Source organism: Leptidea sinapis, chromosome Z, assembly GCF_905404315.1.
Source record: "Leptidea sinapis chromosome Z, ilLepSina1.1, whole genome shotgun sequence".
Taxonomy (NCBI): domain Eukaryota; kingdom Metazoa; phylum Arthropoda; class Insecta; order Lepidoptera; family Pieridae; genus Leptidea; species Leptidea sinapis.
In genome coordinates this window covers 13671914-13697220 of record NC_066312.1, presented here as the reverse complement: position 1 = coordinate 13697220, position 25307 = coordinate 13671914, and the positions used below count along the sequence as shown (strand labels likewise).

General features: G+C 35.0%; 1 protein-coding gene across 1 annotated transcript in view; it reads left to right on the top strand.

Moving 5' to 3' along the window:
- Positions 1-8002: 8002 nt before the first annotated feature.
- LOC126978552 (nuclear hormone receptor FTZ-F1) overlaps positions 8003-25307 on the top strand; it is a 126848-nt gene continuing 109543 nt past the window's right edge. Inside the window, exon 1 of the mRNA XM_050827490.1 lies at positions 8003-8379. Coding sequence (XP_050683447.1) covers positions 8208-8379 — 172 coding nt within the window. The 5' untranslated portion in view covers positions 8003-8207. The remainder of the gene's footprint in view (positions 8380-25307) is intronic.

Here is a 25307-nt window from a genome sequence, read left to right as displayed (position 1 = left end):
TCGGTTTTTTTAAACGTAGTTTTTTTTATTCAAACAACAAATATTATTAAGTTTATTTACAATACTATGATTACATAAAATTTAAACTAGCGGGGAAGTGTGCCAAAAATACTTTCAGCATTTTAAATTAAAATAAAATGCTGCAGAATATAATATATTTATACTAAAATAAACCTGTAGAGTCGACGTTTATTTTTTTTCCTAAAAACCGATTGAAAGCAATAAAGGGTCTGTAGTTGAAAACAAAAATACAAATTTAAAAAGAAATAATATTAATAATAATTAGGATAATCTCTGGAAGTACTGGACTAGACATTTATGAAATTTTCACGAATACCTTCAGCATAGCCTGGAGCAACATTTATGCTATATTTGATCAAAATCGGTGCAACAATCGGTGTCGGGTGCCGAATACAGACCTATATTTCCCTATACGTAGACCACTGAATATTCAACGCAAAAACGACGCGCTACTGAGCATATGCTTTAGCACAGGTTTGCCATTGGCACTGCATAACTGCCGGCCCCGCCCGTTTACGTTTCTCAGTATACCACCGAGAGTCACAGTGATAACGTATTATCGTTAAAATGCCGTATTGTTCAGTGAAATATTGTGGAACGTGTAGTACAATGTTTAGTCTCACGAAAGATGGCATTACATTTCTTTGTCTGTAATTGATGTCTTTTTTATTGAAGAGGAGGACAAACGAGCTTACGGGTAACCTGATGTTAAGTGATCACCGCCCCTCACATTCTCTTGCAACACCAGCGGAATCACAAGAGCGTTGGCGGCCTTTAAGTAAGGTGTACGTGCTTTTTTTGAAGGTACCCATGTCGTATCGTCCCGGAAACACCACACAAGGAAGCTCATTCCACAGCTTTGTAGTACGTTGAAAAAAGCTCCTTGAAAACCGCACTGTGGAGGACCGCCACACATCCAGATGGTGGGGATGAAATAGTATTACTTGGCGTGTCGTGCGAAGGTGAAATTCGGCGGCAGGAATCAGGTTAAACAGCTCTTCGGAACACTCCCCATGATAAATGCGGTAGAAGACACACAATGCAGCGACGTCTACGTAAAGCCATGTGGTCTAGCTGTCAAATCACTGTATCCCTGGAGCGATACTCCATATGAGCGCTAGAATGTGGGCTGGCTTGAAGTATTGCCGTGCTCTATTTATGTCGCACAGTTTTTTTTTAAATTAATTTGGCTTTACCATCTAGATGACCACGGATTCGGCAATCGCTCGAGATTTCGATTCCTGTATGGGAAATGTCTATTTTACTATACTTTTCTTTCGTAGATAAATTGACATACCAACATAACATTATCTCACTCTGTCATTGGCACGTGTAAACTACTGATGAGTCACAACTCACACAACATCTGGTGCTATATGGAGTACTCCATTTTTTTTTTATGTTTAGTCAATTTTATATAAATATCTGTATGTCGTGGAAGTAAAGGCGTTTAGATTCGAACGAAGCCCCAAGAACGTCTGTAGTGGTTTGAGCCTCAGTAACATTAGTTGAATTTTAAGTTCCCTCTAACATTAAGTTAACGGTTATAAAACTTGCACAGATACCATTATGATTCGTATGAACGCCTTTCATTTGTCACTTTGAAGCTTATGTGAAGCCAACATCCATACAATCGCCGGTTTTTACGTTCCATCAGGAGGTAAGCTAATTTCCTGGTCAACTGGTAGGAAAAACGCAAAATGACTCCTAACTAGCCTGGTATGTATGTCAGTAAGGCGAGACTAATCTTTCAATCAACCACCGTCTTAAGATCTATAAGGCGCGAAGTTGGCCCAACATGGAGTACTGTTTTCACCTCTGGGCGGAGGTTCTAGGGATTGGACCCCTTTCATTTCGTCATCATGAATCATACCCAATGAATAGTCTTAGATCTAGTTTTCTCCGATCTAGAACTATATCTTTGGCTTGCTTCAAATTTTTATACAATAAAAGCTATATGTACACAGCTAATTTGTTTTTGAAAATGAAAGTATTCATATTCTACTGACAGGGTGCAGGGCGTTTCATTTCATCTAATTGCCTGTGACCCAACAGTGGAACTTTTGTATACAATCAATGACGCTCTACACAGATACACATAATATAAGAACCTACATTCGCATTCTGATAGCGGAACGGAAAAAGTGTGCTTAAAGACAATCAAAGCACACTTTACTCCTCGTCCTAGTCTTGTGTCAACTGTCATACGTAACTTAAGCCGAATAAATACTTTACATAGCTGTTTATTGACCAAGAATATTTCAAACAGCTGGAGTAAACGCAGTAATGTATAGATATGGCAGTCGAAGCTTATTATGGTGTGATTTTTAGTATATTCCATATTTCGGCTTTGTTTTTATATCAAGTGATATGCCTAGAATATGTGTAGAATGTTATTGGATACGTTACTTCTGCACCGAATGGTTACTACGTTATTAATAATCTGATATTGTCCGTTTATATTTTAATATGGTCCATAAGGGCCAGAGGCGCGAAGGTACTAAGTGCCTACTATCTAAGCGTCTCAATAGAATCCAAGCGCTGACAGCTATTTCGGCCAACAGATCAGCATAGTTCCAACGCGAAATGCTGCCAGTATTAAGCATTATTGCTTCGATAATTAATTATACGTCTAGATAGCCTCTTGCTGCTAGACAAACGATGACAACAGGCCGCGTTTATTACTTCGTCTACGTCTTACACTCGCAATTTGTATGTCACTTTGTGTTCGTTTTGCATGCTATGCTAAAAATAGAGGTTAACTGTCAGCCTCAATTTTTTCGACCTTTTTAGAGCTGTCACAGTCTATCTAGATGTATAGATAATCTAAGCGTTATTCTAAAAATAAATTACAAACGGTGTCCGTACGAACGGCAGAAATGAAACCTTCAGTCTCGAGCGTGACGGCTCAATCTCATTCAATACGCACAAAATAAAGTGCTCAGAGCGCCTAAAGATTTTTTTACTTTAGAAAACATTATTTCAAGCTGATTCTATCAATTCACATTAATAATTCATATAATAATATTATGCCGACCCAAAATGACAGCTCTACAAAAATGTGACAGAGGTAGAAATAGACTATTCAGCGCAATTGAATACTTCTCACATTCAAAGCCGTTCTCGAAATTGATCGGAGTGCACTTAGTAACAAAAAGTATTTATTACACCTTTTGCGTCTATCTTTTGACTAAATTTAATTTCAATTGCTAAAAATATACGTAAAGATTGGACGAAAGAGTGGAATATGTGTTGTGTGTAGTTATGTGTTTGGGCATATTTTGTGCGACGGTAAGTGATTTACATATATTGTGAAGAAAACGATTCCTGCATGATAAAAATGTGAGTGTTTTAGATTAGCTTTTGGGTAATTCCGATATTTATCATGTAAGGATTTTGTTTGGTATTTAAACGTATTGTATGCCGGTTACGCTGTGCACCGTCCGTTCAACTTTGTGTGCAGGTGCATACGCAATAATGTATGAAAAGCTTTATACTGTAGGTATGACGTCAGAGTAATTCGTTGCTGCACTATCGTCCTCATTCACTCAATCTACATATTATGTAGTGTTTAGCTACCTTGATGCTTTTAATGAAATTCCTTTCTCGTACAACCAAACTGAACATTACTAAGCACTTCCAAGACGATGTGACATGGGTTAGCACATATTTAACCTTTTATGTGTCCCGTAGATATGTTCTCGTCTTTATGTGATGAAGTATCTTCTGTGGTGTAAAATTTAATAGAAATATGTATGTACTGCATCCTAGTAATTTCTGCCGCAGCCTTTCTAATATTCCCAATGCGTTTCTGCAAACTTCTGATCTCCCACTGTAGAGGTTGTGCCAGGTAAAAATCACTTGCCTCTTGTGGGTAAATTAAAAAGCGGCAACTTCTTGCTGGGAAAAAAAAGGGCACCAACCTGTACAGAGAGAAAGAAGGAACGCGATCAGTCAAGAGTGGTTGTGAGGTTTTAGAGGGATAAAGAAACGAGCCTGTAGAGATAGAAAGTGAAAGAGCATGACACAAAATTTTTGAGATCAAGAGTACCTATCCCGATTCTTTCCCAGGCATAACAAGTTTTACAGTATTTATTTTATCTTATCAATTGGGGAGTATGATCAATATCTTGCAAGTTATCTCCTAGAATCTTCGAGTAACTTTCCAAACTTCAATATCTGTACAAACAGCCAATATAAGTATTAGAAGTGTTCTTACGGGGACTGCTACCACAACTATTCTGTTGGTAGACAGCAGTGCAGTGTGAGTGCTTGTGTTAATCCAGTGATGTGACATTTTATCTGAGTCGTGACGTGATTAAGGTCATGTCACAAGCTACGTCTTAGGTCCTTCGTTACCACTCAGTTTATATCGTTGTGGGTAGATGACGCTGGTTTAAATTAGTTAGCCTATCAGTTCCATCACTCCCAAAAAACATAACGACTGTATAAACTAGGTATACCTTAATATGTGGAATAAATACAAATAATGCAGGTTATATCCCTTGGTCCGTCCCTATTTATACGTGCACAGCTGTTTCAAAAAAATCACAAAGTATTTGAACAGAAAACACGTTATTTTGTTTATATGACACGCCTATATTATATGAGTAGGTACCGGGGAGCTGTACTGGTAACCGGTATTCGTATTCAGGAACACGCTGCTCTCCTTCATACCATACATGGGGTAAAGACCAAATTCTGGCTTTAATTAAAAAAATATATTGTAATTTTCTAAATTTTGTTAAAGTTTGTGTATACTGAATAATATGTTAATGTTTTTTAATTTTCGTTTTAAAACGATACCTTGCGTAATTAACTATGCCAAAATACGAAAACATAATATGGGCACATGTTTGGAATCAGTTTCAAGAGACTGGTAGTTATTGCAAGAAGAGCTGGTTCGGGTATAGTTTGCCAAACTGTATAATCTGTTTTCGAGAATCGATACACGCACAGTGATGGCGCGTATCCAGTACCTACAGGTGTCATCAACCTAACAACCCGTAATCGATTTCAAGACGCATAATTCAAAACGAGTTGTTCGAATTCCTCTGTTCAGGGTCCGATATGTAAATCGTATAGGGTTCTCCCGCAATGTTTATGCTGGCAGATAACCACAGATGCTAACTTTTTTTTTATTGATCAAACGAATTTCCTAATGTCACTTTTTGGGGCGTCAATCCCTCACACGTTCTTAGTTCGAAATTTTCCATTGAGGTTCTAGTATCACGTCTCTTATGATTGCATTTTAACAACAAGTAACAAATGGGTCCTGTGTTCATATTGATACTGTTAGTAGTACATACCCATCCTTAAGGGGATTCTCTTAAATTCAAGTGGCAACTGCGTGGCTGGCAAACAGTTAAAAAGTCTTAAATCCGATGTATCACATGTTATGGGACCCATTGAAACCTAATTTACGGTGAGAAAGAGTGGGCAAGAGATCTACAACCAGCTCTGTGCCTCCCCGGGGCATAATAAAATAGAGAAGTCCAACGCCCAAGGGAGTCGTAAGAGATGACTTAGGGGATTTACTAGTGGGAAACTTCTTTGCAGTTTTATGGGTACCACAACTGGCGTCTTTGTCTGTCGTGAAGCTGTATTAATAAGTAATAACTGGTATAAGCATTATTATCTTTCGGTCTAAAAGGCCCATACCTAGTGTTATTACTGGGCAAATGAGACTTAACATCTTATGCCTCGGGGTGACGAGCGGAATTGTTGTGCCGCTCAGAATTGGCAGGGCAAATCAATTACCATCAGCTGAACTTTATCTGTCTCGGCCCTTATTGTTTAAAAAAGCCAGCAGAAACTGATTGACACTTTGAAAAGTACCAAGGCATTTATCCACTCCAGTTGAAATCATTTGACATTTGATTGACAGCATGGAATCCAATATTTTTAGGGAAAAACATGACTAACGAGCGTGAATGCTAAGTGATCACCTCCACCGACACTCTTATGTGTATCTTTTTTGTGGTTTGTGCAATTTTGAGTTATACACTATTTCGTATCTAAGTCTCATTATAAATTGAAGGAAACATTAAATTTATTTTAAGAATTTTGAGTTTTCAATTAAGTATGTTTTGTAGATATTATATTCCAAACGAAACTATTATTTTTTAAATTTAAACTATATTTGTATGGTAATTGAAACGGTATCTTCGTATAGATGGATGAAATTATGTCTAAACTTAACTTCATTTTAGTTTCATAATAAGTACTTATCTACTTACAAATAAATGTTTATAATTTTCAGTTGAGTATACCTACTCGTGTATGATGTATGTAGTTAATTGATTATAATTTTCTTTGGGTAGTATGTGTTGAAATGTTTTTATTGCTACCAAAAATTAATTTTAGTTTATATTTAGTCGTATTTACTATAAATTATCTATTACTCCTTGTATAAGAGTGTCAATTATGTCTTATTTTAGCACCTTTATAAATATAAAGTTTAGTTTTAAATGATTCCGGTTGAAAGGAGAAGAAAATATTATGTACATAACTCTTTTTTAAAGTAGTTATTAAAATGCTTGGTGGCACGCTAGATGGCGTTAAAGTAAAGTATGTACTATAAAATATATAATTATTTAGTTATTAAATATAATTAATTGGATTTTCTTGATTTTGCCACTTATCTATCCAGTATTATTTAAGTATTTATTTAGCCTATGGCTAGATTGTTATTAAGATAATAAAACCTAGTTTTTATCATAAAAGGAAACAAAAATTATTACTTAAATAAAATTAAAAAAAAAAACAGCTGAAAACGGCTAGTGCTATTCCGAATGAAAAAGTGAAAATAAATAAAAGTATTCAGTAATTATATAGGTATTTAACTAATTTGTTGTACTTAGAACGCTTATTTGCTAATTTAGAAATGTTCATCGTGGTAAATTGTATCTATATCCTTTCTATATCTCTATGTGGAAGCTTGCACTAAGCATTAAGAATTATATTTTTCATTCAGATTTTATAGTTGTTGTTGTAAGCTCAAAAAAAAATATATTCTTCATAAAATATGTCATGTGGTGTATAAAACAAAAATACAAACAAAGAAAGTCACATTCATATTGATAATTATTATTATACTTAATTTAAAATTAATTTTATAAATAGCTAACTTAACAAACATTGTTCCGAAATATTTAATGGCAACATGGCGATTAGCCTCGATAGATGGCGCTACTAGTAAACAATTCGTACCCCCGTAAAATATTATATCTTTACCAAGCCTGTAATGGCTTACGTAATTTATATAAAACAGTAGGAAATCTACTCACTATTTTTTTTTAATTTGCAGGATATTATCATTTCATAATTAAAAGCTTTGTAGCGTTGATTAAAATTATCACTCCACTACATATATTTTTATATTAGCGGCATCTCTTTGCAGTCACGAGAACAAGCTTAAATGTCAGCATTTATTAGATTGACACTTAACAACTAGCGGAAATTATCTTTACATAAAAGGTTTTATTATTAAATAACAATCAAACGAATTGAAAACAATATTGTAGAATAAATATTTTAAATACAGGAGAATTAATGATATATAAAAAACACCTGCCGAGGATTAAACTTATAAATTAAGTATAGCAATGCTATGCAATCATACTTAGTACAGATTGACCTACATTCAAAGCCCTTGTGAAAGGATTGTGCAATAGAAACGGTCATTTATTACACAACGAACGTATTCATAAGCAAATGTAGTAATTTTAAACCATTTTCATGATTTTTAGTTGATGAGGCGAGTTTTTCGTTTATTCTCATTACATGACCTAAAATACTCTTAAAATATACTTTGTTCTATTTCTTAGTTTAAAACTTTTAAAAAACATATTTAATTTTTTGTTTTGTTATGCGAGTAAATTGCATTTAGTTCTTATACTGTAAAGAATGACATACTTTTCTAAATTTAGGTAAGGTTCCCACTGCCCTTTATCGACTTATTTCAATGTCAGTCATGAGTACAGTAGTTCCACTGAGTCCGAGTTATGTCGGAATATCAAAGTGTAAGTGAAGTGGCCTAGAGACCTACATTTGTGGTTTATATGGAATAATCGGTTTTTATGAAGACATTTTTAAATAAAACACTGTTGTAATCGCCATAGATGTTGATTTTTGCATTTAGCGGGCAGCTATATTTAGTTGTTTCGCTTAGCCTACATTGAACGATGCACGAAGATTCACCAAAAATGAGTGTTACGCAGAGTCTGGCCGCTTCATCCAGCCTCGGGAAGAACGATAGTATTGTGTTAGAAAATGCGGTTGAATATGATTTAAATATCACAGAGGCTAAGCCCTTAGAGCATACTATTGAAATAGAAATCACCTATCCCACAAACGGTATGTACATAATATTATTTACTCTATCTATTATTTACTACATTTACATGAATCAATTTTGTTTATTTTCTGGTTGTGATATATGAGAAATCTTATATTTTAATAACAGGAAGAGCTAAATATTTTACTGGACAAGTTTATGGGATATTCTATAGAATGCTATGAAGGGGCACTACGAGGGTTTCTTTGTATCTAAATATAATTCGGCAGAGGTAATGTAGCAGAAAATGTTAAAATCTGGGACATGAGGCCATTAGGAATATGAAGGCTTTTGTTCGAATCAGACAAGACGTGATGTTGTATAATAATTACGCTGTGCATTGTAAAGGCTGTTATAGAGCTTAGACTACCTGCTCTACTCAACTCTGTTCTCGTACATGCTTACTGCTTGCTCGTGCACCGGACGGTGTGGCAACGCCGCACTCGCTTTTCGTGCTAACTACCTACGTCGGAACCAACCGTGAAGTAATTTTTTCGTCAATCCGATAGGTACCTAATAACTATGACCGTCTATTTGCTCTGTTAAGCAAGCTGTTTCGTTCAAAACTACCAAAATTATTTGTAATTTAAATGTGGAACGGTGCTGAAGATTTTATTTTTCAGTACCTATAATATTATGTTAGTAGACTATCGTAGCTTTACGGCAAAACAAAAAACACAACTAACTACGTTCGTGAATTTCCAAACGGATACAAAATCCAACGATATTCTGATGACTTTAATTTGTAGAGTATATTGATTGGTAGAGTAGGCACGTAAATGTTAGAACTTCGAACCAATCGTCTATCAACCATTGCATGTTGCAGTTCCTAATTGCGGCACGGGTACTTAAATAGCGTTTTACCCATTATGAAACTTAAACACTAAGCTAAACGGCAAGATAGCATGAGTTTCATCGTAATATTATGATCAAAGGGCGCTTCCATGAGCTTGAAAGTACAGAATTCAAGGTAAAACTACTTCCGTGACCCTGATGCATGCAACCGCACTTCAGTACTCATAGAAAACGTAGTTGTTTACTTAGAACGATAAAAGTTAAAATTATCTTCGTTCCTTGTCTTTTTTATAGTAGTGGAGAAACCAGCGAACGGGTCACCTGGTGGTTACTGATCACCCCCACCCACATACCCTTACAACACCAGAGAAAGGATAAAAGAAGGTGTACGCGCTTTTATTTTGGTAACCATGTCGTATGGTTCCGGAAAAACCGAAAATGAAGCTAATTCCACAGCTTGTTTATACGTGGAAGAAAGTTCCTTGAAAACCGCAGCCTGTCCATACGGTATGTCCAGTACTGCATAGCAATGCATGTTGAAGGCGTCCAACATATCATCAATATGCAGTCTACTACAAAATATCTTCGAAAACACGTTTTATGTTATTTAATTATAAAATATGTATTTAAAATATATTATGATACTATGACTGAACTAGATACGAGATTAATTTTAACAAAATACCTACATACCTGTCTCCAACGTTGATTTACTTACTAGCCTTGTTCCTTCCACTAGCATCAAACCTTTCACAGAGTTCACCTATATGCACTCTTATTATAGGTAGGTACTCAGGACCTGACCCCGATACAAAATACATCCCGACCTGATCGTGGCTCTACGCCAAACACGTCTTTCCTTTTTTTCGACATTTCCTTCCACATTCGTTATCGTCATCATGTCTCTAACTATCACTACCTTTTCTCTTACTCCACATCACTCTCTTACGTCATTGAGTTTTAGGCTTTCTTTCAAATTTAACAAATTCTATGTTATTACAGCACACCTTTTAAGATGTTTTTATATAATCTGTAGTGGACGCGCGATATTAAGAAGAATTTTAACCATTGTGGTACATTTTTTACAAATCAAAAACGCAGTCTAACACTTAGCAAGACTAAAGTAGCTAAGGATTGGTCAGAAGGTTGGAAAGAAGACAATAACCGGGCATAATAGGCCAAAAAAGCTAGGAAGAAGACAAAATAACGAATAAAAAGGACACTGTTTATGCTTCAATTAAAATTTTTTTGTTCCGATATTATGAACTCAAAATCTACTAAAACCTATTCCAAAAATTTATTCACAAATAGATATTAATTAATTCTATTAACAGTTTTTTTTTTTCAAAATCTTTAAACCCGTTCAAAAATTGGAATAATACATGTTAAGGTATTAAAATTTAGAAGTCTATCGTCTTTTTGATGTGATAACTATTGATGTTGCCTAAAATGGACTGTATATTTTATGATATATTACCATTATTACCGAATAATACAACCGAGCGATACAACCTGCGGGTTGTTTACACATTTTGGTATAGTTTATGACACATTACACAAAAGTCTAATATATGACCGGATCTGCTTTTTGTAGAAGACTAGAATCTGGGCGCGCTTTAAGTAATATTGCCTTGTTCTATTTATGATCCCCAGTTTCTTCGCAACCAGTTTTCCGTCATCTCTATGTCAAAACCAAACTGGCTACGAAAATGTTACAGGGGCTCCTGTATCCACAATTAGACCGCTTCGTTAGGTCCATTTTGCGTGCATTGTTAGCCAGTCATTCCAACCAGCCCAGCTCCTTCCAGAACTTCAGAACACTCCTGGGGTGTGTACAGACTTCTTAGAGCGACGTGCAGGAATCGCTTTTAACTGTCTACAGCAGCTTGAGACATTTATCCATCGGGTGTTGTGTAGGTTTTTGGTTAGACAGCGTATCCATGAACGAATTTGAATGGTCGCGGTAGGAGTGGCGGTGGTTCAGTCACTTCGGTCCCTGGCTTCGAAGAATTTCTCCAAGTGTTGTCGAGGAGCGGTGTATGTTAGTGATATGTTATGGCGGGCTTTGTAGAACATCATATTATATAATACTCTAAAGCTATCCCGCAAGGCTCAGCGGATAAAGCAGTCCGCGGGCTGTTATTATTCGGACTTTGCAACAATCTAAAGAATTGCTGAAAAGTGTAGACTTATGCCAGCCTTATACTATATTCCTTGAATCGGTCTATCATACAAAAAAATAATTACAAAAATCCGATTTTGATGGCTTTTGTTGCAATGGTCGGAGCTTTTATTCATTTACCAATATAAAATAAGAAGCCCACCAGTTTGTCCATTTGCTTGTGCAAGCTAATTTGATTGCGGGTTTGAATGTATTGTACCATGCTTCATGTAATAATAAGCGATTCTTTAAATACAAAAAAGTTAACATAATTTAAATATTTCCGAAAACTATTTGGATGATATTATGTGTAATTTTAAAACACAACTTGATGAAGTATAGATGACTTTAGTGATTAATATATACCCTATCAAATGAAAAATAATCAAAGCGCTCTAAACGACGAAATTATGGGGCGTGTAAGAAATATAAACAAATATACATGACATAATGGCCTTATTAAACTACTCCTTTTTATGAAGCTGTTATTTTGACATTACAAACAGGCACTTAATGTATACAGTATTTCCATAATTGTGGAGACGTATGTAAATTTTATCGAAAATATTTCTACTATCTATCAAAGGCCTGTATTTTATATACCAAGTATGCATTTTATAGTTGTACTTTTGTTAAAGGTTTTTTTATGGTATAGTTGGTCCAACGTTTAGTGATCCCACCATTCTGGTACCTAGATTCACACATTTTTTTTTGGAAGTTATCCATTTGGTTATCACTTTTAAAAAGGCATTGTATAGAACGTCAAACATTTACCCCCTTATTCATAATGGTCCGCTAACTTTAAACACCCGCTTAGGAGTGTTTTTTCTCATTCTGACTCAGGTCAATAGAAGAAGACAGAGTGAGAATTAGCAATGCTTTAAGTTAGCAGACATAATAGACAGAATAAGGTATCCGCCTAGGCATGGGTCTTAAGCGGTGAATGAAATCGAAAATATAATAGCTACAGTCCTCAGTACCCCTTACGCCACTCGCATCCTATTATTTTCTTGACATATATAATGCCCCACCTGACTGTAGATTATAGACCCAACTCAGTTTTTAAAGACATAATCGAAGGTCGAACTACCACTTAGTAAGATTTAGAGACTGTTGTAAGACTTAGACTATAAATTTTTAAAATGAGCAGTGAACCGACAAATCATGAATTAAAGAAATTTTATAAAATATGGGGCAATGTATGAGACGTCAAGTCGTTGACTTTGTAATATATTGACATATTTTATAATATTAAATATATTATGTAGAGCATTCTGTACAAGGGATTTGAACTCTTTATATTTTTTTTTAATTGGGCAGTGACTTGGCTATTCATGAGTTAAAGAAATTTTTATAAAAGATGGGGCAATGTTCACATATTTTCGTATGACGTCAAGTCTTTGACTCTGAAATATATTGACATATTTTAAATATATGGTAAAGCATACTGGACAAGGGATTTGAACTCGTGTTAGGTAAAGACTGTAAACAAATTTGGGTGAAATTTGTGTGCGAAATAGTTTAGTCCTAGGAAATGACTCTGAAAATATTCAATTCTTATACTTTTTATATACTGATTATAAACGAACAACAAGATGAAGTGTGAATAGTGTAACCCAAAATTAATGAAAACGTAATAAATTTTCTATTACGATACATTTTCCGGGTCTGTTATAAGCGCCCTCTAGCGTTTGCTAGTAGAATCGTTCCCATATAAGATTATTAGGGTAGTTTTCGAGAGGTCTCTGTTGCGTGCAAAATATAATTCGTTCGTTTTGGATATTAAGCTTAAAAAAATTATTGGTCAGATTATTTGTAACGAACGTTATTTATATTATTTGCGCACTGTATGTTAGATTTATGAAATAGCGTCAGATTGTCGTATAAAAGTATTAATTATTTTTTAATGATAATATTGAACAGTTACCTTTTATATACTAGTTAGCTGGACCAGCAAACGTTGTATCGCTATATAAAATAATAAGTAATAAATTGAGATACAAAAAATTGATAACGACCTCTGAAACATACCATCTCAGACCTAACAAACATACAAAAATGTCATAAAAAATCTGCGTATGGCAAAAAACACTGTGACACGAGTATTTTAAAAATAAATCAAATCAAAAACACTTACTAAATTCATGTAGGTCAAGGAAATATGAATGTTAAAATGTTTTCATTTCATGAATGTTTTCTTTTCTTTTTATATTTACCGCCACTTCGGAAAGCGTTGAGCTTTAATGAGAAAAAGTGGCAAGAAACTCAATGCCACTCTTTTGAATCAACATTTACAGCTTCATCTTTTTACAAATCATTTCAGTCACAATATATGTAAAGTGAGGCACCAAAAATACTTAAACGTCAATGCCTATATTATGTAAATTATTAACAAAACAGTAATTTGAAATGTAATTATGTAACCTGAAATTATTTAAAGTTAATGAAATTTTCTATTGCGATATATTTTACGGGTCCTTTATAAAAGCGCTCTCTAGAGTTCGCTAGTAGAATCATTTCCACATAAGATAAAAGGGGTTGTTGTAGAGTTCGTTCCGTTGAGAGCAAAATATATTTCGTTCATTTGGGATTTTTAGGTCAGACAGATTTCTTTTTTATTACATTATACGAGAATTTAGTGCATTGCTCAGCTTAGGAGGAAGTTAGTGATACTTAACGAAGTTGTCAGCAGTATATATATCCGTATACTTATAACTTAATAGTGCTTAATATTCCGCTAACGCGGAGAATATAATTTTAGTACATAAATAACAAGTACTTATTGATTTTATAAAATTTAACGCAGAATGCTATAAGTTTAAGTGTTTATTTTTCCGACAAAATTTTCAATACGATTGAGTAAATAGCAAGAGACACATTTCTTCTCGCATATTGACGTCGAAATCAATGACGCCAATCGGGCCAGCTGCTCATCAAATCGAAGCACGACATTATTCGAGGTGTTGTGTAAATACAGTAAACAGTTAGTTTTTATGTGATATCCATCACTTCTCGGATTAATTATACAAATTTAATTTGTAACAAAATTGATGGACGAGGCGTGACTCGAACCCGCACCTCTCAGGTTTCTTCCGAGCGCTGTTACCGACTGAGGCAACCGTCCGAATAACGCATGCACTATAAATTTTTGTACACCTACAATCTAAACACACATGTTAATATTTGCAATAGCGACATCTCAAGTCAATTTCCTAATATTCAATTATTGAGTTTGAGCAGGTTATCAACTGTAAAATAGATCCTGTAGATAGAGACACAATATAAGATTTGAATTGCATCACTCGGACGGTTGGCTCTGTTGGTAAGACGGGCGGAAACGGCAACGCGCGGGTTCGAGTCCCGCATAGTCCATGAATTTTGGTACAAATTAAATTTGTATAGATACCTACAGTAAATTACTTAAGGAAAATAAAGTTAAATTGAATAGAAAGGTTCGTCAAGATTGAACTAAACGTACAATACACGACTCGATCGCGGAGGTTCTATAAAGTAGGGCAGGTCAGGATTATCAACAATAATTGAGATTGCAGGAAAATATTAATTGGAGTGGAAGGAAGGTGCTCTGGAAATAGCTATGTCACGGCCCCGGGAAATATATTTTCCGCAAACACTGCCTGTAAATCTCAGGACTGTTTGTTGATAATATATAATAGGTATATTACGATTATTAAGAAGTATCAACATTAATAATATAAAATAATAATAATTAAAAGTATATTGCTGTTTCTCTCCGAATAAAAGTCCTATGTTAAAAACGGATAATTTTAAGTTTCGTTACCACTTCCAAACCAGCGCCTTTTTCTGCTGTGAATCAGTAATGTGTAAGCATTATTGTGTTTCGGTCTGAAGGGCGCCGCAGCTAGTGAAATTACTGGGCAAACGAGACTTAACGTCTTATGTCTGAGTGCGAGTGCATTTAATGTGGTGCCGCTCAGAGTTTTGTTGTTTTGCAAGAATCCTGAGCGGCACTGCATTGTAATGGGCAGGGCGTATCAATTGCCACCAGCTGAACGTCCTGCTCGTCCCGTCCCTTATTGTCGTAAAAAAACTAAACCATTCGTAACGAACTTTTGAAATGGGAAAGAAATTCTATGTCAGACTGTTTTCATTTTTCCTCCGATTATCTTTGCCTAATTTACTAAGTCTACTACTGTGACTTCTGTTAGCGGACTATTTGATTTAACCATTTTGAGCACTGTTTGATAAATCTAGCACTTACGAAAATAAAAATATCAAAAAAATTGCCAGACTAAGATAATGATGATATCGCACTTAAATTAAAATACAAGTATTGACCTCGGTGTAAAAACGAAGGAGAAAATAGTGAAGAAGGTTTGTGTGGTAAAATGACCGGTTAAGAATTGAATAATATTATATTTATGAGGAAGCTGATAGTCGCTCAGAAGGCAATGGAGAGAGCTCGGAGTTTCCTTGCGAGATCATCAGAAATAAGGAGATCAGTAGGAGAACCAAAGTTTCCGACATAGCCTAGATGATTGAAAAACTTAAGTGGGCAGGGCACGTAGCTCGACGGACAGACGGCCGCTGGGGCAGTTAAGTCCTCGAATGGCGATCACGTACCGGAAGACGGAGTGTTGGTAGCCCCTCCACAAGATGGACCAACGATCTGGTCAATATCGCCGGAATACGTTGGATGAGGTAGTGCAGGACTGATGGTCCTGCCGAACTTTGGGAGAGGCCTAATAAATCCAGCAGTGGATATCTTCTGGATGATGAATGATGATAATATTAGGTCTTTACCTATGAAATTGCTGTTTTGTATGAAAAAATTTAAACGATTTTTTTTTCATGTATTTTTTATTTGTATTTATTAATCGAAGTTATCACCCATGCAATCAATGCATCTTTGCCAACGCAGTGGCAGTTTATTGATGCCCATCTTAAAGAAATCAGCTGGACGGGAGGCAGCAAATTCTTCAAAGGCATTTTGTACTGCCTCTCGGGTATTGAATTTTTTTCCCGCCAAGAAGATATCCAAATTCTGTAAAAAGTAGTAGTCTGTAGGCGCAAGGTCTGGTGAGTAGGGCGGATGACGGAGAGCTCCCAACCCCAGTTCTTGCAACTTGGAGACCGTCTGCTGTGCAGTATGAGGTCGCGCGCTGTCGAGCAGAAGCAGCCGAGACGAGCGATTGACCAATGCTGGTTGGAGTTGTGCCAGCTTCTCCATCATTGTGTTCAGTTCTTAACAGTACACATCTTCAGTAATGCTCACCCCGTTTGATAAGAAGCTGTGATGAATCACACCGGCGCTAGACCACCAAACAGTGACCATCTCTTTTCTAGGGGTAAGTTTTCGTTTAGGGCATTGCTTAGGTGCTAAACCAGGATCCAACCAACTTGCTGAGCGCTTGCAGTTATCAAACAGAATCCATTTTTCATCGCAGGTAACAATGCGGTTCAAAATTCCTTCATTTGTGTGTCTGCTGAGCAGTGTAAGGCTCGTCTCGACGCGTACTTCGCGTTGGCGATCATTGAGTTCGTGGGGCACCCATTTGTCAAGCTTTTTACCTTGCCAATTTGACGCAAATGGATCAATATTGTTTTGACGCTATCGTTGAAAGCTGCTGCTAATTCAGCCGTAGGTTGTGTATCATCAGCTTCCACAATCGCCTTTAATTCGTCATTGTCGACCAAAGTCTTCAGACGGCCGCGAGGTTCATTTTTCAGGTCGAAATTTCCAGAACGGAAGCGAGCAAATCAATAACAGGTGGTGCGTTGTATTGTTGTGTTAGCTCCGTAAACGTCTTTGATGTTGGGTGCCGCTTGTGCCGCGTTGCTGCCATGACGGTACTCTTATATTCCATAATTACACGATTTTTTTACGTATCCATGATGACGAAAAATATTGAAATGCGATGAATATGTAACACTAATTAATAAACAAATTACTACTTTTGGAAAAAGAATTCCATGTTTTTAAAATAAAATTATATTTGAAATTAGAAATCTTAGCCAAACAAAAATTATTTTGATTTGAAAGGGCCAGTACTGCAAAACGGCAATTTCATAGATAAAGACCTATTATTTAATCTAAATGACGACGGTATAGCGGAATGGCTAATGACACTGAGCTAAAGATCACAGAAAGAATTTGGATTTTTGTTTCCGAGTCATGGATGTTTATTTGTTTTTATGTATGTTTAAGTAACTATAACCTTTAGTCGTTACAACTCATAACACAGACTGAGTCTATTTTAGGGCAAGAAAATTTGTGTGTGTGAATATTATTGTTTTGTTAAGAATTACGATGTTTCCTCTAAGCTCACTAATTGTTTGTACAGAATGGCGATTCCGCGCCGGCGTCGCATCTGAATTATATGCACTGCCAACGAAAATAAGACGCCCATTCAAAGTAATCAATATTGATTTACCTCGATATGACATCAAAATAAAGGTTTCACTTATTATACTAATAATAAAAAGTGGAAAGATTTGATTGTTTGCTTGAATTGAATAGGCTCCAAAACTACTGAACCGATTTGAAAAAATCTTCCACTGTTGGGAAGCTACACTATCCCTGGGTGACATAGGCTATATTATACAGGAAAAAATTAGGAATCTTTTCTAAAACTCCGATAATGTAACCCAAGCTGTATTTAAATCCTAAAATACTATTTACATCGCGTGTGCTCCGAAAAGTATTGTTGATAGAATATAATAAAATAATGTACTACGACTAAGCAGAATAAGGCTTATAATTACAATAAGTGTCGCGACAGCATAATGTGGTGTAATTAGTGTTCTTTTCTTTAAAAAATTTATTGAAATGTCGCTACTACGTGCTTAATCCTGTGTGTACACGGACGAAGTCGCGGGGTATCAATTAGTTATTAATAAACTTACGAAAGTTCTCAATATTCAGTCTATCTCATACTTGAGATAAAAATCGTAACTATTGTTGACTTTAACTGTCCCAATAAACTTATCGACGGTAACTCACCTTATCCGTACACGCTGTCTGTCAATGCGACGACGTCTACCAACGATATAAGTTTGTATGGAAATTGCAATTCACGCGTTTAATTCAATATAAGACGATAATAATGACCTATCCGGGTATATTGGGACAGCTTCAGATTATTGACAGCTAATAACTGACAGTAGAAGGTGGTAATTTATCTCTATATGTAGATAGTATATTGGTAACGGCCGTTATATGCTATCCAAAACTTTATCTTTTTCTAATGAACTGTACGTACGTTACTTATAAATATACAAATTCAAATATTTTTATTCAAAATAATATTTCAAATCACTTATATGTGGTATGCCTCAGACCTATCACATACCTTTACCTGTCAAAATCATTTATTCGTATAAATTGCTGGTTAAACAACTTAAACTGTATGTCAAAGTTTTAAATTTTATTGATTACTTCCCACCTTATCGGATGATTTGAGCTGTAATGTGTAAAAATGGCTAGAAATTATATTTCTCAGCGTTCATTTCATATTATATGCAAGATATGCAACTGTAATATTCGGCTTATGTATGGTGAATCCATTTACACTCTCTGTTAATAAAAACATGACATTGTACTATGACATGTACCTTACATGTCATAGTATCAACAAGTGAATTAACTTTTTCGGAAAAATCTGTAAAATTTTTTTTAGTATTCACTAAGGCAGAGTTCCGTGCAGTTTCAGAGTACTTAGGCTTAGGAAACCAGAATAGAGAACGCGTGGAGTCGCTGGACAGTTGGTGAAAATAATAATGAATATGAAGCTGCAACACCTGCGTGCTTCCAGTACTAACGTACGACTGTCAAACTTGGTCTGCTACAAAAGCTCAAAATATCAAATTGGAGGTTTGTAAAGAAGAATGAAAAAAATTAAACAACACAATCAGAAAACAAATCAATCTGGTAGACACGATGTACAGGTGAGATGGACAATGATGGTACCCCCGAAAATAGATAAAAATTGGAAGGCAATACGAAAGATGGAAAGACGAAATTCAACCGGTGACCGGCAAGTTAATATTATGTAGTTTAGAAAAGCCAGAGAGAACCGAATGGATAAATTTGAAAGAGGTCTTTATCAAATAAGGACAAACAAACACAGTTGCCGATGAAATTTAAAGTTATATAATTGCTGTAAAAAATCTGATTAAAGTATTATTATTATTAGAATAACACATGGACTAGCCACCGCTCCCCTTGCTATATATATCGTGGGAATGGAAATGACCCGGCACAAGCATTGACATTTCTTTTCAAAGAGTTTCTAAGTCATTCTGTAAATCTATGCGACCTATTTCTTACGGCGTTGCCATCTGTTAAGCTTCGTGTGAAATATTTCAGGTGTTATACTGAACTACTTTCATGCGGCCATTTCATGCAAAAGTTTTCAAACATTTTCATTGCCACAAGCACGTATTTTATTGCATTATGCTGGTCTTCAATAGCATTGGTCATAGAAGGCGATTGCGACAGGGAACTCGGAACAAAAATAACTACAATTACAAATCATTTACTTGTAGTTCGAGAATAACATTTTTTGAGTTTGCTGTAGCAAATAGCGCGATATCTTTGATATTCTAATAACATAAACCTATTACAATCTATACACATGCTTAGTAACTAAGTTGTGAGGCTTTAATGTGAAGTTAATGAAAGTTATTCAGGCTTTATGCTAACTATAAATCTTAGTATCTAGAATTAGGTAGAACACCTATATATGACTAATATTTCCAAAAGAACCTCTATATACATTAATATCAAAGAGTTGGTAATAAATAAAATAAATAGTACACGTATAATTAATTATCCACACCCCTTTTGGTCGGGGTCGTCACGCATTTGGCTATTTTTTATATTCCGGTATAAGTAAGAAACAATACGGAATATAAGATCTGGACGTGGACCTGACGTCGAATCGTCGGTTGTTACGGTGTACGGTGTACAATCACTAGGATTTTATTATTAATTAATAAACAACGATATTTATTTTGTATTATACATAGATATATAAAGGTGTTGTTTTGTGATGCTGATTATTATTATTATGAAAAATCAATGAAAATAATGTGGATTGAGTGAATAAAAAGTATTTATTTTTCTAGCAGTATGTACTATTATAGCGACACAGAACAACAGAAGTTACAGAACTATAAACAACAAACGTAACAATGAAAACTTCAAAAACAAAGTAGTGATAGCACGAAAATATCACGACATGGTTACATACAATGTAATTTTAATGAAACTGCAAACCGTACTGACGCAACAGGACAAGCGCGAGGGGGTGAAAGGGGAACAGGAGGGGGCTTCACGTTCTAGCGAGGTCCAGAGATAATGTGAATTTTTTTTTTATGGGCTTTTTAAAATTTTGACAGTGTTTTGGCAATAGTTTTGCTTATTGCCTCTCACAATAAATAATAACCAAGATTCTAAAATGGAGACTATTGGCCGACAGCAAATAAAAAAAAAGTTTTTTTCTAACAGCTATTCTATATTCTACCTACTAGTTTTGTAAATACTAATAATGAGCTTCGTGGATCAAGTACTTGTTCGTAAATATGCGGTGAGTTTTTTGTACTAGGACTAAAGATAAGAACAGGTTTATTACGTATACGTGATACTTTTCAAAAATCCTGCTAAAACTATGTCCTGTTTTAATTAATGAGAGTGTATTCATGTAGGAGTCCTATGTCCTCACTAGGGGACGCTCGACTACTGGTACAGGTGTTAAACACATCAGGAACATTTTTGAGGCCTGGGAGGAATCACAGAATGCACTTGGTATCTTCTGTGATTTATCTAAGGCTTTTGATTGTGTTCAACACTCAACACTGCTCAGGAAGCTATTTTACTATGGTATAAGAGGATCTGCTCTCGAACTTATTATGTCATATTTAAATAATAGGATTATGAGGGTCGATGTGAATGGCATGAGATCTCCTGGGACTCCTCACGGTACCACAAGGGTCTATTCTTGGACCCTTCCTCTGCCTAATTTATATAAATGATCCCTAACCTCGTAGAAAAAAAAGAAAGGTAGTAAGGTTAAATAGTCACAAAACTAAATATATTAAAATTACTGCGCCAAATGTCAAAAATGTAGATGCGAATATTTTAATAAACGGAGAGGTGGTAAAAGCAGTGGAATCTGCTATATTTATTGGTATTACTCTTGATTCCAAATTGCAATGCCCCATATTGAAGCATTGGCGAATAGACTTAGTTAAAAAAATTAGACAGTTAACTGACATAGATACGGCGCGACTAGTATACTTTAGTTATTTTCATAATATTATGTCCTGTATGGTATATTGGTATGGGGCAGTGCAGCAGATATTAATACCATCTTTGTGCAACAGAAGAGGGCTATTCGCGCTATTTATAACCTAGGTCCTATAGAATCATTAAGAGAAAAATTTAAAGAAATAAAAATTTTGACTGTTGCTTCTCAATATATTATTCTTGATATTGTTCTATATGTTCATATGCACATCGAGGAATTTGCTAGAAATAGTGACAATCATAATGTTAACACGAGGAACAAACGGGCTTGTTACGGCTACTACTCGGCTAAGTCGAGTTAGTCTTTTGTGGGGCGATGTATATACTTTTACAAGAAGATCCCAGAAAATGTTAAAAAGAAAAGTACTACGATATTCAAAATAATTGTTAAAAAAGTCTGTGTGGTAAAGGTAACTATAACATAAATGACTTTCTTGATGATACCACAGATTCATTCTTCTCAGGTCTGAGGCATTCCTATTGGAATGGTAGTTGTTGACTTTCAATAAGTGATGTCACTATTTTGAATAAAAATATTTGACTTTGAATTACTGACTTCCACTTCTTTCTTGCCACAGTTCTAATTACTTCCATGCCTCAACCAATCGACCAATCCTTTCATGCGTGCAGGCTGGCTTTGGATCGTATATTGAAATCATTATCAATATTCATCTGTTGATATTATAACGACTTAATTTTACTTTATTTAAGACTTGCTCCGCAACTTCGTTCGATTTTTTTTATCAAAATAAGGAAAGACATGTAGGACGTTCAGCTGATGCCGTATTTTTTGGATGCGCCCTGCCCATTACAATGCAGTGCCGCTCAGGATTCTTGAAAAACCCAAAAAAATCTGAGCGGCACTACAATTGCGCTCGTCACCTTGAGACATAAGATGTTCAGTCTCATTTGCCCAATAGTTTCACTAGCTACAGCGTCCTTCAGACCGCAGACTGCACGGCAGAAAAAGGCTTCATTTACCAGTGTATACAAATTAGTTGGTGTTCCAATACGGCTACATGCATATATAAAATATAATCATATATATATATCTCTTATACTTAAGGCAGCGTTCGTAAGAAAGGTTTTCGCTAGACCGTTTTTTCTTTTACCTACTTTAAATCGGACTACCACAAAAAAGTCTTCATATTTCGGATTCATTAAGCCTATCACACAGATAATTTGGATTTCTATTGGTAAGAGAATTTTCAAAATCGGTTCCTCTTTATTTTATCAATTCCGTCATTCATCAATTCTTAATCCTGAATCTTCATTTCTATTCCAATTTGTCAATCTTCATTTCCAAATCCATATTATAAAGAAAACGCTTTATTTATTTATTTATTTATTAAGTAATGAAATACAACTTTTACATAATGGTTTCAAAGCAATAAAAACCACTAAGGTTAGTGTTTATCTGTCAAATAAAACATAAAATTACATTAGCATTCTTTAGACAGACAGAGAGGTTTGAAAACGAGATCAAAAAACCTTCCCAGATCGGCTAAATAAAACGCGTTCTAGTTTTAATGTTATATAATATATTATACTAGCTTACGAGACAGACGTTGTTTTGTCCAAATAAAAAAAAACCCCTAGCGGTTTGCTATCTGTCTCTTATTGCTAATCAACTTACATTAAAAAAAGTTTGTAACTATATAGTAAATTTTATTAATTTTCTGCGCAATTTTCTGAAATCCGAAGTTTAAAAAAGATGAATGGAATCGGTAAAGTCGTACTCAGTTATTCCTATTATTCAGTTTCTTTTTATATATAATATAGATATTGTACATGTAATTGAAAACTATCAAAGTGAATTCTCATATAACAATAATACTACAGTTGGGAAAATGATTGCTAGGTGCTATCAGTAAGTAGATGTGTCTGTGACATACTGACCCACTTAGCGGCGCGGCCTCTCGTTGTAGTATAAACACACTTTGTCTAAGTATTCGTCGGAATAAGCAGTATTTTATTTGTGTGATAAGATTCATAGTATTTTATTTTTAGCAAGGGGATCAATTATCTACTAATCGACGGTATCTACTGCCTTCATATAGACATTTTCTGATGCTCAAAACAAAAACTTATGCAATAATTTTGACAACGCATTCCACCACTTAAGTAGAATTTGCGTAAGTAAGCGCGTAACTTCGCACATAAATATATACAACTGGCATTAAAGACAATAATTATTTTAAACTAGCTGACCCGACAGACGTTGTTCTGTATATAATAAATAAAAATGTGTTTATATGAATTTGTCAATAATATATCATAACATCAAAAATTACTTCGTAAAATATGCACCCTGCTGTCGTAATGAAATTGTTTCACAGCAGAACTGTCAAACCGTGCGTCAATAAATTCTCTCATAGAAATTATGTATGGACACATCAAAGGAAAAACAAATTTGTTGTTTTTATTTAATTTAGCAGCATTTTCCTATTTATTCACCTTTTGAACCTTTGAGACTAACGAACATCAATTCATTTTTATATATATATAGATAAAAGACTTAGTGAAGTCCTCCAAACTGCTCATATATTTATTCTCTTTCCAAAATATTCGTTTAGCTTGGCGACAAAGACGAATCAACAAAATGGTGAAAACGACTAATCAAGACTTACGCATAAGTCCAGGTAATTACAAATATTGTAACGAATATAATTTTGAAGTATTCGCGAATGCTTCGCCATTGCCAAAGCTGTCTGCTTTATTGATGAGACTGTAATAAATTGAAATAGTAACTATTGTTTAATAAGACAGGATGATAGATATGTCTACGAGGGTGGGGAATCAAAATGAATAGCAAACCTTACAATTGTCTTTTCAATTCACTTACAAAAAAGCAACTTGTAAATGCAAAACGCTACTAAGCAGGCCATGTTAATACATCTTTCTAGTGTATATTTATTATTAAACCTCATTCATAATCACAAATTATTAATATTGATGTTTATAGGGATATTTAAATATAAGGGTAAAATGTTGGAAATAGATGTTTACAAGGGGTCTTATTATAAGTGTTGGTAGTTAGGGTTCTGACCCTACATATATACTACGTTACATGTATATATATATATATAAGAGATTTCCACCTGTATATTGACTTTTCACGATATCTCTGGAACAATTGAGTTGAGACTTGAAATTTGCTAGAAATATTCCTTTCAGCGAGTAGAGGTCACCTGAGAACAGAATTTATGAAATTCAAACCGCAAGAGTTTTATATTAACTGAACAAGTTATGTTGGGTCAGTTAGTTATTATTATTTGATCACTTAGCCTTTAAAATCATTTTAAGGTCTGTCACACAGTTTTCATATAAGTTGTAACCAGTCACTTTAATTTTTTTCATCAATATAAGGGGGCGAGACTAGCAGGACGTTCAGTCATAGTATTCGATACATACTGCCCATTACATTGCATAACCGCTCAGGATTTTTTCAAACCCAAAAATTCTGAGCGGCACTACAATTGCGCTCGTCACCTTGAGGCATATGATGTTAAGTCTGATTTGCCCAGTAATTTCACTAGCAACGACGCCCTTCAGACCGAAACACAATAATGCTTACACATTACTGCTTCACGGCAGAAATACGCGCCGTTGTGATACCCATAATCTAGCCGATATCCTGTGCAAAGGAGCTGGTAAAATAGTCCCGTTGAAATATTCTTTAGGCAAGCAAAGGAATAATATAT